This window comes from Mauremys reevesii, linkage group 4, assembly GCF_016161935.1.
Source record: "Mauremys reevesii isolate NIE-2019 linkage group 4, ASM1616193v1, whole genome shotgun sequence".
NCBI lineage: Eukaryota > Metazoa > Chordata > Testudines > Geoemydidae > Mauremys > Mauremys reevesii.
The window spans coordinates 140,745,378-140,761,949 of record NC_052626.1 but is presented as its reverse complement, the minus strand read 5'-3'; the positions used below and the strand labels follow the sequence as shown (position 1 = coordinate 140,761,949).

General features: G+C 42.0%; 2 protein-coding genes and 1 pseudogene across 2 annotated transcripts; all 3 read left to right on the top strand.

Annotated features, from left to right (window-relative positions):
- Positions 1-2,637: 2,637 nt before the first annotated feature.
- On the top strand, positions 2,638-3,615 carry LOC120404026 (olfactory receptor 1019-like). Its single transcript, XM_039536038.1, has one exon. It carries the CDS (start codon positions 2,659-2,661, stop codon positions 3,613-3,615), a length of 957 nt encoding a protein of 318 aa, XP_039391972.1. The 5' UTR covers positions 2,638-2,658.
- Positions 3,616-8,973: 5,358 nt separating this feature from the next.
- On the top strand, positions 8,974-9,631 carry LOC120404025 (annotated as a pseudogene).
- A 5,642-nt stretch (positions 9,632-15,273) lies between these two features.
- On the top strand, positions 15,274-16,215 carry LOC120404565 (olfactory receptor 1020-like). Its single transcript, XM_039537327.1, has one exon. The coding sequence runs from the start codon at positions 15,280-15,282 to the stop codon at positions 16,213-16,215; it is 936 nt and encodes a 311-aa protein (XP_039393261.1). The 5' UTR covers positions 15,274-15,279.
- Positions 16,216-16,572: the final 357 nt, after the last annotated feature.

Below are 16,572 nucleotides of genomic sequence, written 5' to 3'. Positions count from 1 at the left end.
CATACAGTGTAGAAGGAGCTGAGCTCAACCTTTTATGTAACATGAAGAGTGTGTGTGAGAGATCATCTTTCTTTGATGGCTAGCTGACACAGGATAACAGCCTACTATAGCTACCAGGTACTAGAGTTGTGCCTTTAGCTTAGCTGGGAGACCTCTTAACTGTTTGGTCTTGAAAGTCCCAGGTTTCATCCATCTGTTCTATCCAATTGCAGAGAAGCCCAGCTGGCGATTCTATGTTTTGTTACTTGAGCATCTTGCTTGATATCCAGCAGATACACAGGAATACCTTCGAGACTTCACATAGACCTTGGTAAGACAGATTCTCTGCAGAATGCAAACTGCCTCTGTAAGAGGGAGTTGAATGACACTTTTTCTTTTGTTGAAACAGTATTTTTTGTCAAAAAATGCCTTTTTGACTAAAATGAATGTATTCATGAAAAAATCTGGTTGAGAAGAAATTTTTAGCTTTTTAATGGGGGGGGAGGGGTTTGAAATATTTCCTGTTTTTGAAAACTGATTTTTTTAACCAAAAAACATACTGCTGTTTTTCTACAAACAAATATAATAAATGTAAATTAAAAAATTTACTGAGACACATAATTGGCATTTTTTTAACCAGCTCTAATAATAAATCCTTTTGTGGTAACTTTGAGCTATTCAGTTATCCATAATCTGACTATTGTTTGTGATATTTATTTGGTTCATTGCTATCCAACTTCACTTTTAGCCTCCTAATCCCTTTCTTATCTTTTAAATTGTACTTTAGAATCTATACTGCTATGTGCCCACAGTTGCACTTACAACTGGTTAACAGGGAAATTGGTGAAATCAGGGAGATGAATGTTGCTGACCATAAATGCTAGCCAGCTATAGAAAAAAGACTTGAACTAGTTGCCAATGGTATAACTTTGCATTTTCCTGTGGAATGAGATACTGCCAAATATTTTTTCATTTAAAAAAAAAACATTCCAGGATGTTAGGGTGGTGGCGACTGTTACTAATATAATTAACTATATAACATTAATATATTTAAACCAGGTCTGCTATAACAATAATAGACACAGTTTTAGTATATTAATGTCATAGCCAATAATATTAACAATAATATTATTCGATAGAACATTAATACATTAAATCAACACAGATTTACTATTATTTATCACAGTTGCAACCAAAAGCCCCAATAGCCTATTGTATTAGGCAGTGTACAAACACTTGTCAAGAGGCTAGAATAGCAAACATTTTAATTCAAATAATAAAAGGCAGAAATAGAAGGGAACAGAAGGGTAAAGGGATAATTCCGTGTAGTAACATCACTAACTGTTGTAACTTGATTGGTCTGATTCATTTATATGAATGGGTGGAGAGAAAGAGAGATGCTGAGTCCTTGTCTACACACAGATTTTGTACCAATTTAACTATTTTCAAAAGAGCAGTAGGAAGCTCTGAATACAAGTCCCATTGAAAGATAGTGGGATTTGGGCTCCTAACGCATTCAGGTGCTTTTGAGAACGGTCTTGTGTGGAAATACTTATGGTACTTAATCGTTAAGCTCAGTAGAAAGTGTTGGCTAGATCCGGCATTTAATAATTAAACTACCTATTCATAGTTCTTGTCTCTCAAACAAGAGACTACAGTAATATAAACAAGACAATTATAAGAAAGTGCAAAACTTTATTACATTCAAAAGGTTAAAAGATGGGCAATGGATTATGGGAGCATGGCATTTATTCTCCTCTTATCAGTTAGAATTCCCTATAGTGACTCCAGATGTGGGACCCCAGCTTTCTTGTAACCACGCTCTAGCCTTTTGTTGATGGCAGAATCTAATAGTGCTTGGCCTGGTCTACAACTAAAATGTAGGGTAACCTAGCTAAGTCACTCAGGGCTGTGAAAAAATCAGCACCCTTGGTACCATAGTTAGGTCGACCCTACCCCCACTATAAACACGACTAGGTCAGAGGAAGAATTGTTTTGTCAACCTAGTTGCCTCCTCTCAGCAAAATGGATTAAATGTCACCAAGATTAGTAAATCTGGTTTTGACAGATGATGCGAATCAGCAAATCTCCATCTTTCTTAGTTACTTATCTGATCCCAGAACCATAGCTCCGAGCACCTCCCAACAATTCTATGAGATAGAGAAGCTCTAGTATCCCCATTTTACAGGCAGGCAACTGAGAAAGAAACTAAGTAACCTACCCACACTCTCACGGGAAGCCTGTGAGGGGGCAGAGATTGAATCCAGATATTCAGAGTCCCAAGTGTGTGCCATAACCATGGGATTATCTTTCCTCTCTATGTCCTCTTTTTAAATTGAGGGGACTCCAGCTTGAGTACTTTCAGTGATCATAAATGTGGAAATACCTAACTGAGAGAGAGGCAGCCTGACAGATAACCTTGTACCCAAATATTTGATAATATCAGCCATGTCCATTTATCCACTAAATGTGCATCTTCTTCCTGTATTGGGTATTTGTTTCAATGCATGTCTAACTCTCTTAGGCTCCTTTGAAAACCTCAGCATATAACAATACTCCCCATCTCATGTGCAAAAGGGAGAGTCTTAGGTGTCTCTATGTATTACCCATTCATCCATGTCAGCTCACTCGTATGCTTTGCCTTCTGTCTTCTCACAGAGATTTACGTCTGTTCAAGGAATGGACAGAGGAAATCAGACTCTAATTGATGAGTTCATTTTCTTGGGACTCACAAATCAACAAGATCTGCAGGTCGTCCTCTTCATGGTGTTCCTAATGTTCTTTGTGACAACCCTGGTGGCGAATCTTGGGATGATCATATTAATCAGCATTGACTCCCGGCTTCATACCCCCATGTATTTTTTCCTCTGCAACTTGTCTCTGATAGACCTTGGTTGTTCTTCGTCTGTTGCTCCCAAGATGATGGTTAATTTCTTAGCAGAAAGAAAAATCATCTCTTATTCTGGGTGCATAACACAAATGTTCTTTTTTGGCTTTTGTGTACTTGCTGACTGTTATTTCCTGGCTGCGATGGCGTACGACCGCTACGTGGCCATCTGTAACCCACTGCTCTATAGGGTTGTCATGTCCCAAAGAGTCTGTGTCCATCTAGCTGGGGGATCCTATGCAGTGGCCATTGTATTTACATCAGTGCACATTGGCTCAGTGTTCAGTTTACAGTTCTGTTCCAACACTATCAATCACTTCTTCTGTGACATCCCCCCAATCCTGAAACTCTCCTGCTCCAGTACCGACATCAACGAGCTTGTGCTGTTTGCCTTAGGTATCTTTGCTGGACTCAGCACCCTGATCTTCATTCTTATCTCCTACCTGTACATCCTCTCATCCATCCTGAGAATCCGTTCTGCTGAGGGCAGGCAGAAAGCCTTCTCCACTTGCACCTCCCACCTGACAGCTATCACTTTATTCTATGGCACTATGATCTTCATGTATCTAAGGCCCACTTCCAGTTACCGCTTGGACCAAGATAAATTGGTCTCACTCTTCTACACGGTGATGATCCCCATGCTGAACCCCCTGATCTACAGCCTGAGGAACAAGGAGGTGAATGATGCGGCAAGGAGAATTATAGGAAGAACTTTCCACTCCTCTGCAAAACGTAGAGGGACAGCATGATTTAATGGATCAAACATATGTTTAGAAACAAGGACATCTTGAGTTGAAATCTCTTTTTTGCTTATGACTGATCAAAAGACAGAAGGTATTGTAGCACTTTGTACCTCAAAGCAGCACCCTGAAGACCCCATATTCACCACAGTCATATAATTATGATATATTTTATATAAAGCATGTCATTTAAGATATCATGTGAAATGTCATGATCTGCTGAAACTCATTGTGAGAAAATTGCTTGATCTAAATACTTCTTAGTGTAATAAGGTTTAAGATTTACACTGTGTGTTTATTGTTTATTTTCTTTGGTAACTATCTCTGACCTCTTATACTTACCACTTATAATCACTTAAAATCTATCTTTCTGTATTTAATAAATCTGTTTTATATTTTACCTAAAACAAGGTGATTTGGTCAAAGTGCTTGGGAAATCTCAGCTCAGGTTCAAAGGCTGGAGCATGTCCTCTCCACATTGAGGGAGGGGCAGACTGGGTAATAAATTTACACTGGTCAGGCTTCTGACCAGAGCAAGATGGTATAGTTTGGGGGTGCAAGGCTGGGGAACTCGGGGAATTGTCTGATGCCTTTCTCTGTGTGATTCGTGAATGGTTTGGGGAGCATTCCTGCAATCTAACTGGGTGTGGGGCTCCATATGACGTTGTGCTGAGTGATAGCAGTGCCTGGAGGGGTTTGCTGCTTGTCACTATCAAAGCATTGTGAGGGACAGCCCAGGCAGGATAGTTAAGGGGCACAGAGGTACCCCACTTCCAAGTTGTATCCTGGGGACCCCATCACAGAAACAAAACAAAACATTTCAGAGCTAGATTCCTGAAGTTGAGTGGGTTTGTAGGCAATTTTAACCCCCAGCTCCGATTGACTTTTTATGAGATCTGTAGGTGATCCTCTTCTTTAAAACTCAGGTCTAGGTGCCTCAATATTGAAGGAAGTCACTAACTTTAAGCTTGAATTTTTCTTTCTACTTCCTCTTGTCTATTTCTCAGTCTGTCATGAAGATAATAATCCTCCTTCCTTATCTATTCACAGACTGATATTTTCACACCAAGTTTGCTTCCCATATGTTTAATGTAGTAGAACAACTGCTGTACTATGTTAAGATTGAGAACAGCCTTCTGTTTAATGGCTGACTTTAAGTGGAACTGGGTGAATTTTTTTTGACAAATAGTGTATTCATCAAAAATTGATGCTTTGGTTGCCCTGAAACTTGTCATTAATTTGACCTGATTAGTTTCAACTGGGAAAACATTATTCAGGATCAGTTTAGGAAAATGTATATGTCTGCATTTGTAACCATTGTCCCAGTAGGTAGGACACTTGCTTGTGATCTGGGAGACTCCAGCTTCAAATTCTTATTCTAGATCAAGGACTTGAACTCAGTTCTGCCCCCTCCCATTGGCATACTCTAGCCACAAGGCTGTAGGCTACTTAGAAAAATGGTAATTTATCTTATTCTCTCCCGTTGAAGCTGTTCCACTTTGTAGGATTACAGAAATATTCGTTGGGCCAAAAGAAATAGGAAGTGAGAATAGCAATAGCCATGGGAAGTAGGAGATCTGGATTAAAATACAACCTCTGAGGAAGAGAGAGGGGAATCCACATTTCCTACATCCTCGGGGAGTGCCTTACTCACCAGGCTAGTGAGTTGTTCTCTCACTCTTTTGGCTAATGAATGTTTAAGCATTTTACAGGGTGGAGCAGCTTTAACAGGAGAGCAGAAAAAGATCCTGTAGCCTGGTGGCTACATTGCTCTTCTGGCAAGGGGAAGAGACAGCTCAAGTCTTTTCTCGTATTACTGTAAGTATTTATACAAAGCAAAACAGCTTCACTATGAGGAGCTGAAAGCAGCCCAACCTACCTCAGTACACCTATAGCCTGATTGCTGGGGCATTCAACTGCAAGGAGGAGAACTGAGTTCAAGTCCTTGCTTTGGAGTGGGGATTCAAAGCTGGGTCTCCCACATCTCAGGTCTAAATCCAACATTTACTGTCATGGAGATCCTCAACCCCCCATATTGGCTTCCAACTAACCCTGGAGGTACCTTAAATCCCTAGACACCTGGGTTTTCACTGTTAAAGTCCCCTAGGCACCTAAGTTTCTTTCAGTGAGCATGCACACAGCAGACTCAAACTAGACACTAGGGTGCATAGCTCACCCTCAACCCCAGTGAGATCCTCTGACAAAGCAGCCCCCTGCCTACCTTGCCTGTGGGGACTGATCCTATAGGATGATCATGTTAATCAGGATTAACCCTTGGCTCTGCAAACCCCAATGTCAATAAAGACAAGTGCAAAGTACTTGATTTAGGAAGGAAAAATCAAATGCACGACTACAAAATGGGGAATTACTGGCTAGATGGGAGTACTGCTGAAAAGGGTCTGGGGGGTTAGAGTGGATCACAAACTGAATGTGTCAACAATGTGATGCAGCTGTGAAAAAGGTTAACATCATTCTGGGATGTATTAACAGGAGTGTCAGATTTAAGACATGGGGGGTAAATGTCCCACTTACTTGGCCTGGGTGAGGCCTGTGTCCAATTCTGGGTAGCTCACTTTAGTTAAGATGTGGAGAAATTGTAGCGAGTCCAGAGGAGAGCAACAAAAATGATAAAAGATTTAGAAAACCTGCTTTACGGGGAAAAGTTTAAAAACTGGGAAAAGAAGAATGAGGGGGCACCTGATCATATTCTTCAAATATGTTAAGGGTTGTTGCAAAGAGGCCGCTGATCAATTGCTCTCCATGTCTGCTGATGATAGCACAAGAAGTAACAGGCTTAATCTGGAGATTTAGGTTAGATATTAGGAAAAGCTTTCTAACTCTAAGGATAGTTAAACTTGAGAATATGCTTCCAGCAGGGCTGCCCGGGGGAGGGGGGGAGGGCAAGTGGGGCAATTTGCCTTAGCCCCGGGCCCCACAGAGGCCCCCACGAGAATATAATATTCTATAGTATCACAACTTTTTTTTATGGAAGGGGCCCCCAAAATTGCTTTGCCCCAGGCCCCCTGAATCCTCTGGGTGGCCCTGTTTCAAAGGGTTGTAAAATCCCCATCACTGGAGTTTTTAAAAAACAGGTTAGACAAACAACTGTCAGGGATGGTCTAGGTTTACTTGGTCCTGCCATCATGCAGGGAGTTGGACTTGATGACTTCTCAAGGTCTCTTCCAGACTTACATTTCTATGATTTGATGTACTGTCACCTGAGTAGCTGGTATTTTATAGATTTTTGTTACTCCTCTACTGTCATACCTAAGTTTCTGGTGACTATTTAATGAGGAGGCAAGGTATCTATTTGCTCAACTTTATTGGTAGGTCTACACTTGGTGCTAGGGGTGTGATTCCCAGCTCCTCTAGCAGGGGTGGCCAAATGTACTGACCCTCCAAGCCGCGTACGACAATCTTCAGAAGTTTGAGAGCTGGGGTGAGCTGGCTGGAGAGGGGGCTTCAGCCCTGCGGCAGGGTGGTGGGGCTTGGGCTTCTGCCCTGAAGGGATGGAAATCTTGGGGCTTCAGCCCCATGGGAGGCACCTGCGGGGGCTCAGGGCTCCAGCCCTGCAGGGAGTGGGGGCTCAGGGCTTCAGCCAAGCAGGAGGCACCTGCCAGGGCTTGGGGATTCAGCAGGAGTGGGACTGAAGCCCCAGTAGCGTGTCCAACGGGGCTGAAGCTCCAAGACCCCCTTCACCGCTGGGTGAAAGCATCTAGCCCCACCACACTGCTGCAAGGCAGAAACCCCAAGATCCACCTGCCCAGTCTGGTAGTTGGAAAATGAGGGAGGGGGAGTGGCGTAGGGCTCCACGAACCTGACTTTACTTGTAAAAGAGCCACATATGGCTTGCGAGCCACGGTTTGGCCACCCCTGTCATATAGACATACTTGCTAAAAATAATAATGTAGCTGTGGTTGCATATGCAGTGGTGAGCAGCAGAATGGACTAGCTGTCCCAAGTACAAACTTGACTGGACTTAATGGGCGCATACTCAGTGCAGCTAGCCCAAGCCATCACTCACTATTGCACATGCTGCCATGGCTCTACTGCAATTTTTTTAGCATGCTAGTTCGATGATAGCTAGCACTAACATGCTAGAGGAGCTGGGAATCACACCCCTAGTTTCAAAGGTAGAAGTATCCTTGGCTGTTACGTTGTGTGCAGGAAACAGCTGGTCATTTCCAGATTTTGTGGCTTGAGTTTCATCCTTGTTTGATGTCCTCCTTTCGGAACAAGCAATGAACAACTGGGAACTCCTTCAAAACCTTCCAACAGGACTTGGGTAAATGGTGCCAGCATACCCTCCAAAAGCTAACCTCGGTCTGTAGGAGATGGAGATGGGGTTGAAATTTTTTTCATTGAAATCTTTTATTTTCAATGAAAAATTGGGTTTTCAACTAAAATGAAATCTTCCATGAAAACGGTATTGTGGAAAATAAGAAACCCGTAAAGGAAAATTGGTAACATTTTTTGGTTGGGGCAAATAATTCTGAAAACTTAAACCAAAACCAGTTTGTGTTTTTCTTCAAAAAATAAACCTACATATTTTTAAATTATAGTTTTTAAAATTTCCTGTGAAAAATTATTTTTTCAACTAGTTCTAACAATATTTTTCTGCTTTCTTTTAGTTTTGTCATCTCTATAATGTTCTTGTTTTGGATACATATTTCTTTGCATATTTTCTAATCAGCTTCAGTCTTAACTCTCCTAAATCCCTTGTTACATTTTACACATTACGTTAGAATTATGTTGTTGATATATGTTGTACATACAAAAACAGTTACACTTGGAACTTGCCTAATACAGGAAATATGTGAAATGACAGAGATCAATGTCAATGAAGATAAATGTTGTCCTTCCATAGAAAAACTTTGTTGTATTTGTCTTGCTAATGCAATATGGCCAAATCTCTTTCAAATATTAATGCCGCTGTTCATTTCTCATGAGAAAGACAAATATTAAATTATGCCCAGAAGTTGTGATAAGATCTGGAGCCTATTGTGCTAGACACAGTACAAACACATACTGAGAAGACAGTCCCTGCTAAGAAAAAGGTTGCAATTGAATTTGAAGACAAGACTTGACAAATGGTTTTAAGACAGAGAAGGGGAAAGGAGGAGAAGGGGAAAGCGATAAGATCATGTAGTCACTCTATCTATAGTGCAGCTTGATGAGTCAGGTTCAACTACATGGATAGAGATAGACAAACTGATTTCTTGTTCGACACTCCATTTTTGTACAGATTTAAGCATTTGATTTTGGGGTGTGATTTTTCTATTGGAATAATTAAATCAGTACTCCCAAACCCCTTGAGTATGTGTCTGTGGTGTGTGTGCTATTTTTGAGTGTTACCTTTTGGCCATGATGGCGTATGATCGTTATGTAGCCATCTGTAACACACTGCTCTATACAGCAACTATGACCAAGAGACTGTGCCAGGATGGTGACTGGGTCATACGTCATGGGCATTGTGAATTCATCAGTGGTCATTGGTTCAGTGTTCACTTTGCTTTTCTGCAGCTCTAATGTCATCAGTCATTTCATCTGTGGCATCCCTCCACTGCTATCACTCTCCTGCAGTGACACCCGTATCAATGAAATTATGCTTTTTGCTCTAGCAGGCTTGGCTGACCTAAGTTCTGTTCTAGCAGTGCTCGTCTCCTATTCCTTTTATCACCTCTGCCATCCTTCAGATCTATTCTGCTGAGGGCAGGCACAAAGCCTTCCCCACCTGTGCCTCCCACCTGACGGCTGTCACCATTTTCTATGGGACTCTTTCCTTTGTTTATTTACTCCCAAATTCTAGTTACTCTCTGAAATAGACAAAGTGGCCACTGTGTTCTACACAATGATAATCCCCATGCCAAACCCCCTGATCTACAGCCTGAGGAACAAGGAGGTGAAGGCTGCACTGAGGAAAATAATAGATAGGAAACATATTTTCTCCTTTCTGAGGGTAAAATCTTCTAAAGGACCTATATTACCTAGGAACCTAATTCCCATTGAAATAAATGTGATGTAGTCTCCTAACTCTTTTAGGTGCTTTTGAAATGTATTGCCTTCAGGCCTTTGTTCACATTGCTCTGAGAAAATGGCAGTGAACTCTGCAGAATTCCCCTGATTTTCCTGTGACATAGTGTGACACGAAGATTCAGATTTATTGATTGTATGACTTGGATCTAGGCAAATAATTGAGTTTTTAGCTTATTGGGAGTTCTGAAAAATTGAAGCTTAGTGGCAAGATGAAAGGACATAATCAAGGCTGCAACCATTCACTGAGACTCTCTGCCCACTTCCAGCAGAGTGGTCGGTTAGGGAATACAGAGTATTTCTTATGCTTATACATCCACAGTCAAGGTGCTGGGAAGCCATGAAGGGATGTGGCTGTGGAGTGTGTCTTATTTGTGATTACACCCCTGCACACAGGCAAACAGGGCAGGCTCTGATCCGGCCCATTATTTATTTATACTCTGTAGTGACAAAGAGGGCTATTTGCCTCACAGTCAATATGAGAATAAGGTGTTGACTCCAAAGACCTTATAATAGAGGCTTCAAAATTTTCCATTGTAACTGTTTTCAACAGAAGATGAAGTTGTGACAAAGATTTTTTTCCTAATAAAATGTCTTATTTCTGTGGAAAAATTTGATTTTTCATTGACAATTAAATGCCCCCAAGCCAAAATATTTTGGCTAAGAAGCTAAATATTTCAACCAAACCCCAAAATATTGCAACTTAGATATCCACCAATATGTCTCTTGGAAGATGCAGTAGGGTTTCCTTTCTTGTGTTCCCCATTCTCCCCTCAAGCCTGCACTCCCCACAGAGGGTACATCTCCCAGGATTCATGGCAGCAAGGATTCCCGTGATGCAGCCAATTTCCCTCATCATGCTGGAAGAGCATGGTGCATCATAGGAGAAATAGTCTGACCAGGGAGGTTAGAGGTCATGCTTCCATTTCCTTTTAGATGTCAGGCTTTCAGGCCAAGTAACATCTCCTGTAATCACCACAGTAGCATTTCTGAGTCAAAATACTTGTGTTGAAATATTTCAGTGTAGGGGTTTATTTTTGCCCCCAAATAAAACATTTCTATGGATTTTTTTTTTCATTTTTTGTTGTAATTTTCCACTGGTGGAGGGGGGACATTTTCTCACTCGCTCTAGCCTTCAACCTAAATCCCATTGAAAGAAGGAGGCTACATTGGAAAAATAATGTTTCCCACCTGCGCACTTGAACATCATGTGCTTTTATTCTCTGCATATTACAGCTGGGGGAAAAATAGATTTTTCAGTTTGCTGGCGATTCCAAAAAATTGAAAAAAAAAATTGGTTTGAGTCTATTCAAGAACGACAGTTTTCAAAAAGTTTGTGCAGATCAGAAAAAACAAAAACATCTGAGTCAAAAGAGCTTGAAACATGGAATTGTTTTAGTGATGCCAAAAGGAAACATTTTGTTTCAATCCCCCAGCCCCCAAAGTAGTTTAGATTTTTAGGCATTTTGAAAAATGCATGGTGTGGTCCCCAACCTGGCGCCCCGGCTGGAGCTAATGGCTGCCTTAAAATGGTTCATAGGCTGGATCTGGCCCATGGGCCGTAGTTTGCCCATCCCATGTCTAGGGTGCATTATGACTCTTTTGCACTACCAGAGTGCCCTGGTTCTGAATGGGAAGTGCGCTGCTATGCATTATACCAGTGGCTCTGAGATCCATCTTTGCTCTGTTCATCTAGATTTAAAGAGACCCTTAAAAAACCCACCACATCGTCTTCAGTACAGAAGCTGTACATTTGGATTTCCATGTCTTGCAAAGTTTACTCTTTATTTGTTTCATTTTTTAAAATACAGCTGTCTCAGTCTTTCAAGATGCTTTCCAAAATAGTTATATCTGAGAAGCCATAACTCCATTTCTAGCAAAGCCTTTTCCTGGGAATTTCTCCCCCCCCACAACTCCCCTCCCAAAAGAGTTAAGAATTGATCAGCCACAGGATTCCTTGGAGGGTTTGAAATTGATGCGTCAGGACCATGGGGCCGAAATTCAGCAGAAAGAGAATAATTTTCACCCTCTCTAAGAAAGTTATATGTAAGTTTCCTGAGCTATGCATAATCTGGATCATGTTCCCACTAGTCACATTTCAAGTCACGTCACCTCTTTGTGCCTCAGTTTTCTTATCTGTAAAATGGGGCTAATGACCCTGACCTACTTTCTAAGGTGCTTTGAGATTTAATGAAGAAAAGTGCTAGATAAGAATCATGTACCCTATTATTCATGGTAATTATCCTTCATGCAGTACTCCAATAGAAGGCATGCTCCTAATGTGGACTTAACCTTTTCATGACTGATCTAGGCTGAAATGAATAGGTTATTTTCGAATGGGATATATACACATTTTAAAACTTCTATCAAAATCGTAAGCAGTAATCAGAAATACTGCAACTGTGCACTGTACAGGAGTGGATTGTGTATCTTTTTATGAAACCCCATTTAATTTCACAAAAAGGGATCTGTTTGGGAATGAAAGTGATTAGCATTCCTGTGGGCAGCAGGCTCAGTAACCAGGAGAACCTGTTCTTGGGACAGTTACCCAAAATGCTTCCCCTAGGGTTTGTGGATAATGATGCCTTTAGTGGAAGTTACACTAAAAACCCTTTTAATTTTAAACATTATGATATTAAGTTTGTGGCCTTGTATGTGGATGGTGAACAGATACCAACCAAGTCTCTGCAACCAGACTTTGAGGCTGGACACTTTGTGAGAGAGTACATGAATCTGGTACAGATGGCTGGTAAACACATGAAAGATCGTTCTTTGTTAATCGACTGTGAGGAGTTTGCACAGGGTTACCTCTTGTTTGTCTTTGACCTGTCTCCCGACCCGAAATGTGCTGATCACTATTCTCTGATTAAAACCAGGAATCTAAGAGCAGAAATACGTTTTGGGAAGGCTTTGATGGTCACCGTCAATATGATCTTGTATGAGGTTTTTCCTAATATCCAACCTAAACCTCCTCCACTGTAGCTTGAGACCATTACCCCTTGTTCTCTCATCTGCTACCACTGAGAACAGTCTAGATCCATCCTCTATGGAACCCCCCCTTTCAGGTAGTTGAAAGCAGCTATCAAATCCCCCCTCGTTCTTCTCTTCCGCAGACTAAACAATCCCAGTTCCCTCAGCCTCTCCTCATAAGTCATGTGTTCCAGCCCCCTAATAATTTTTGTTGCCCTCCGCTGGACTCTTTCCAATTTTTCCACATCCTTCTCATAGTGTGGGGCCCAGTACTGGACACAGTACTCCAGATGAAGCCTCACCAATGTCGAATAGAGGGGAATGATCACATCCCTTGATCTGCTGGCAATGCCCCTACTTATACAGCCCAAAATGCTGTTAGCCTTCTTGACAAAAAGGGCTCACTGTTGACTCATATCCAGCTTCTTGTCCACTGTAACCTCTAGGTCACTTTCTGCAGAACTGCTGCCTAGCCATTTGGTCCCTAGTCTGTAGCTGTGCACGGGATTCTTCCGTCCTAAATGCAGGACTCTGCACTTGTCCTTGTTGAGGTTTCTTTTGGCCCAATCCTCTAATTTGTCTAGGTCCCTCAGTATCCTATCCCTATCCTCCAGCGTATCTACCACTCCTCCCAGTTTAGTGTCATCTGCAAACTTGCTGAGCGTGCAGTCCACTCCATCCTCCAGATCATTGATGAAGATATTGAACAAAACCGGCCCCAGGACTGACCCTTGGGGCACTCCGCTTGATACCAGCTGCCAGCTAGACATGGAGCCATTGATCACTACCCGTTGAGCCTGATGATCTAGCCAACTTTCTATCCACCTATGGAGCCCCTTAAATGATGTGTAAAGAAAAGGCAGTGCCAAGCTGCTTTTATGAGGTGGGAAACACACCTACTGGGAAGGGGAGGCATCGGGATATGCCCCCACTAATGCCCATGTGTTTACCAATACCTCTGCATGTGTTTGGAGGACCACCTACCCCAGGGTGCCCCTTAATTTGCTGTTACGCTCTCAGGCACAAAATGTCTCAGTGCATTGGTCCGCGGTTATGCAAAGAATGGTTAATATCTCTAACTACGTTGTGTTTAAGTTTTCATGGATTACACCCAATGTTTTCCTGCCTTTGACACACACCCGGGAACAACTGACCGTATTCCAGACAGAGGCCTCCTCCTCCTTTACGGTGTTGCAGCTCATATTTAATTTGGAGAAAGCAAAGAGCACAAGTGACTTCTAACCATCCACACCCATGAGGAAAATAAATTCTAAGTGTGCTCCAAAACATTAACCCATGGAGGGGAGAAAAATAAATCCACGGCATTTTATTTTAATTGGTGCTGGGGGACACATCACAAAGAAAGCCCCAAAGTTGCAAACCTGATATAATACACACATCCGCCTTCGACACATGTCATTGCCATGGAGCCAATGAGGAAATGATGCCTTTCTACCAGAAGTAGGTTCACCGATTCTGGGTGTCTCCTGCTTCAGAATATAGACTCCATTTCTTTAAAATCTACTTCTTTTCCTAATAGAGGAGGAAATCCCCGCCGTGTCAGAACCAGGTCTATGGTCTCATTTGTGTCCCATTTTGTTGTGCTTAAGTGTTGTATAGGTCTGGGGTGGATTAGGGCTGGTTGACAATTTTCTATTTAGACTTTTTTCAGTGGGAAATTTAATTTCTGATTAAACAAAATATTTTACAATGAGTGTCTGCTATCCTTAAAAAAAAAATAAAGAAAAGAAATAGAAAACTTGAAAACTCAATGATTTTGGCTGAAAACTAAAGATTTTTTCAGTTTTGAGCTAGAATCTTTTTTCTTCCTGTTTACATCAAAACTTTTTGTGGAATGTGGATGGTGCACAGGGAATAAAATTATGATCAGCTATTGAGGTGTGTTTAACCTAGGGAGAATACACCATGTTCTAAGAGTACTTTTTTTTTCTCCCCTAGAATCCTCATGATGAGAGAGCAAGACAGAAATGCAGTGAGAGAAAGACAGAGGGATTAATGGATTTAGATCTATCCTGAGCCATGAAAATACCCCTTCTCAATCTCATTCTGATTTCCTTCTTTTGATCTGCTAGACAAATTGGAGAGATTTCCAAGAAAAGCATCAACAACAAAGGCGATCAATGAGAAAAGTTAAAAGAACTAATATGTCTGGTTGAGGTTAGGAATAATGAATGTGTGAAGAGGAGACACAATGGCAGTGAGCAAATATTTTAAGGGTTTAGGCAAATATTTTTCTCAGTAGAAAGGAATTTTTTTAGTGCAATGCATAGGCATGGTGTTGCTAGGTGTAAGGGGATGAAAATGAAAAAGGAAAGATCTGGGCTGAATCTTCATGTCAGAGAGGTCTATCAGGCTGTGGAATTCCCTTTCAAGGGAAGTGGTTGACACTACATTGCATGGGATATTTTAAAATTACACTGGGGATCAATTCTCCACTAGCCTCTTCATGTCAGAGAGGTCTATCAGGCTGTGGAATTCCCTTTCAAGGGAAGTGATTGACACTACATTGCATGGGATATTTTAAAATTACACTGGGGATCAATTCTCCACTAGCCTCAGAGAGATGGACTGGAAGCCCTAACAGGTCTTAGGCACTTGTGACATCTGTGATGCTATTGTATCTCAGTAAATAATACAAACGGTGAAGAAATGGCTGATGGAAACCTCACCACCGTGACAGAGTTTATTTTCCTGGGGCTAACAGATCATCCAGAGCTGCAGGTCCCACTCTTCTCGATGTTCCTAGTGATCTATCTTATCACCCTGATTGGGAATCTTGGGATGATTGTATTAATCAGGAGTGATCCCCAACTTCACACCCCCATGTACTTCTTCCTCATTAACTTGTCCCTGGTTGATTTCTGCTACTCCTCTGTCATCACCCCCAAGTTGCTGGTGGGCTTCTTAGCTGGGAACAAAGTCATTTCTTTCAATGGCTGTGCAACCCAATTCTTTTTCTTTAGCTCATTTGTGGGTATTGAGTGCCTCTTGCTGGCTGTGATGGCATATGACAGGTACGTGGCGATCTGTAACCCACTGCTTTATACAGTCATCATGTCCCACAGAGTCTGTGTCCTGCTGGTGGCTGGTTCCTTTCTAGCTGGGTTTGTCAACTCGATGATACACACCATCAGTATCTTTCAGTTACCCTTCTGTGCCTCCAACATCATCAACCACTTTTTCTGTGACGTCCCTCCTCTGCTGAAGCTCTCCTGTGCCAGTACCTTCATCAATGAGGTGGTGATCTTTGCTTTCGCCAGCTTAATTGAAATCAGCTGCCTCCTCGCCATCCTTATCTCCTACCTGTACATCCTCTCTGCCATCTTGAGGATCCGCTCCACTGAGGGCAGGCACAAAGTCTTCTCCACCTGTGCCTCGCACCTGACGGCCGTCACTGTCTTCTTTGGGACAACTCTGTTCATGTATCTGCGACCCAGCTCCAGCTCCTCCATGGACCAAGACAAAGTGGTCTCTGTGTTCTACACAGTGGTGATCCCTATGCTGAACCCCCTGATCTACAGCCTAAGGAACAAGGAGGTGAAGGACGCCCTGAGGAGAGGGTTTGGGAGGAAAATCTTTAATTAGGGAAAGACTTTGAAACATGCTTCACCAAGGACTAAGGCATTGGGACTGATGCAAGTTAGTGATATGCTGTACTAGTAGACTGGAGTGATGGGTTCTATGGCTTTAGGGTAGTTTGTCTATTTAGTGCTGGTATACATTAAATAGATATGCACAACAGATGAGGCGATGTGTGCTGTAAGCCAGACGGTGCTGCTGGCAGATTAGTCATCTCCCAATGTGTTGTGTTTGAGAGTGTACCACATGTATCTGGGTTATAAGTATGTTGTTGTGTTTGTGGATGCAGTGTTTATCTGGTTGTCTATATTAGCATGGGTGTGTGCATATATATATACCCTGAGGTAATCAGTGTGTGTCTCT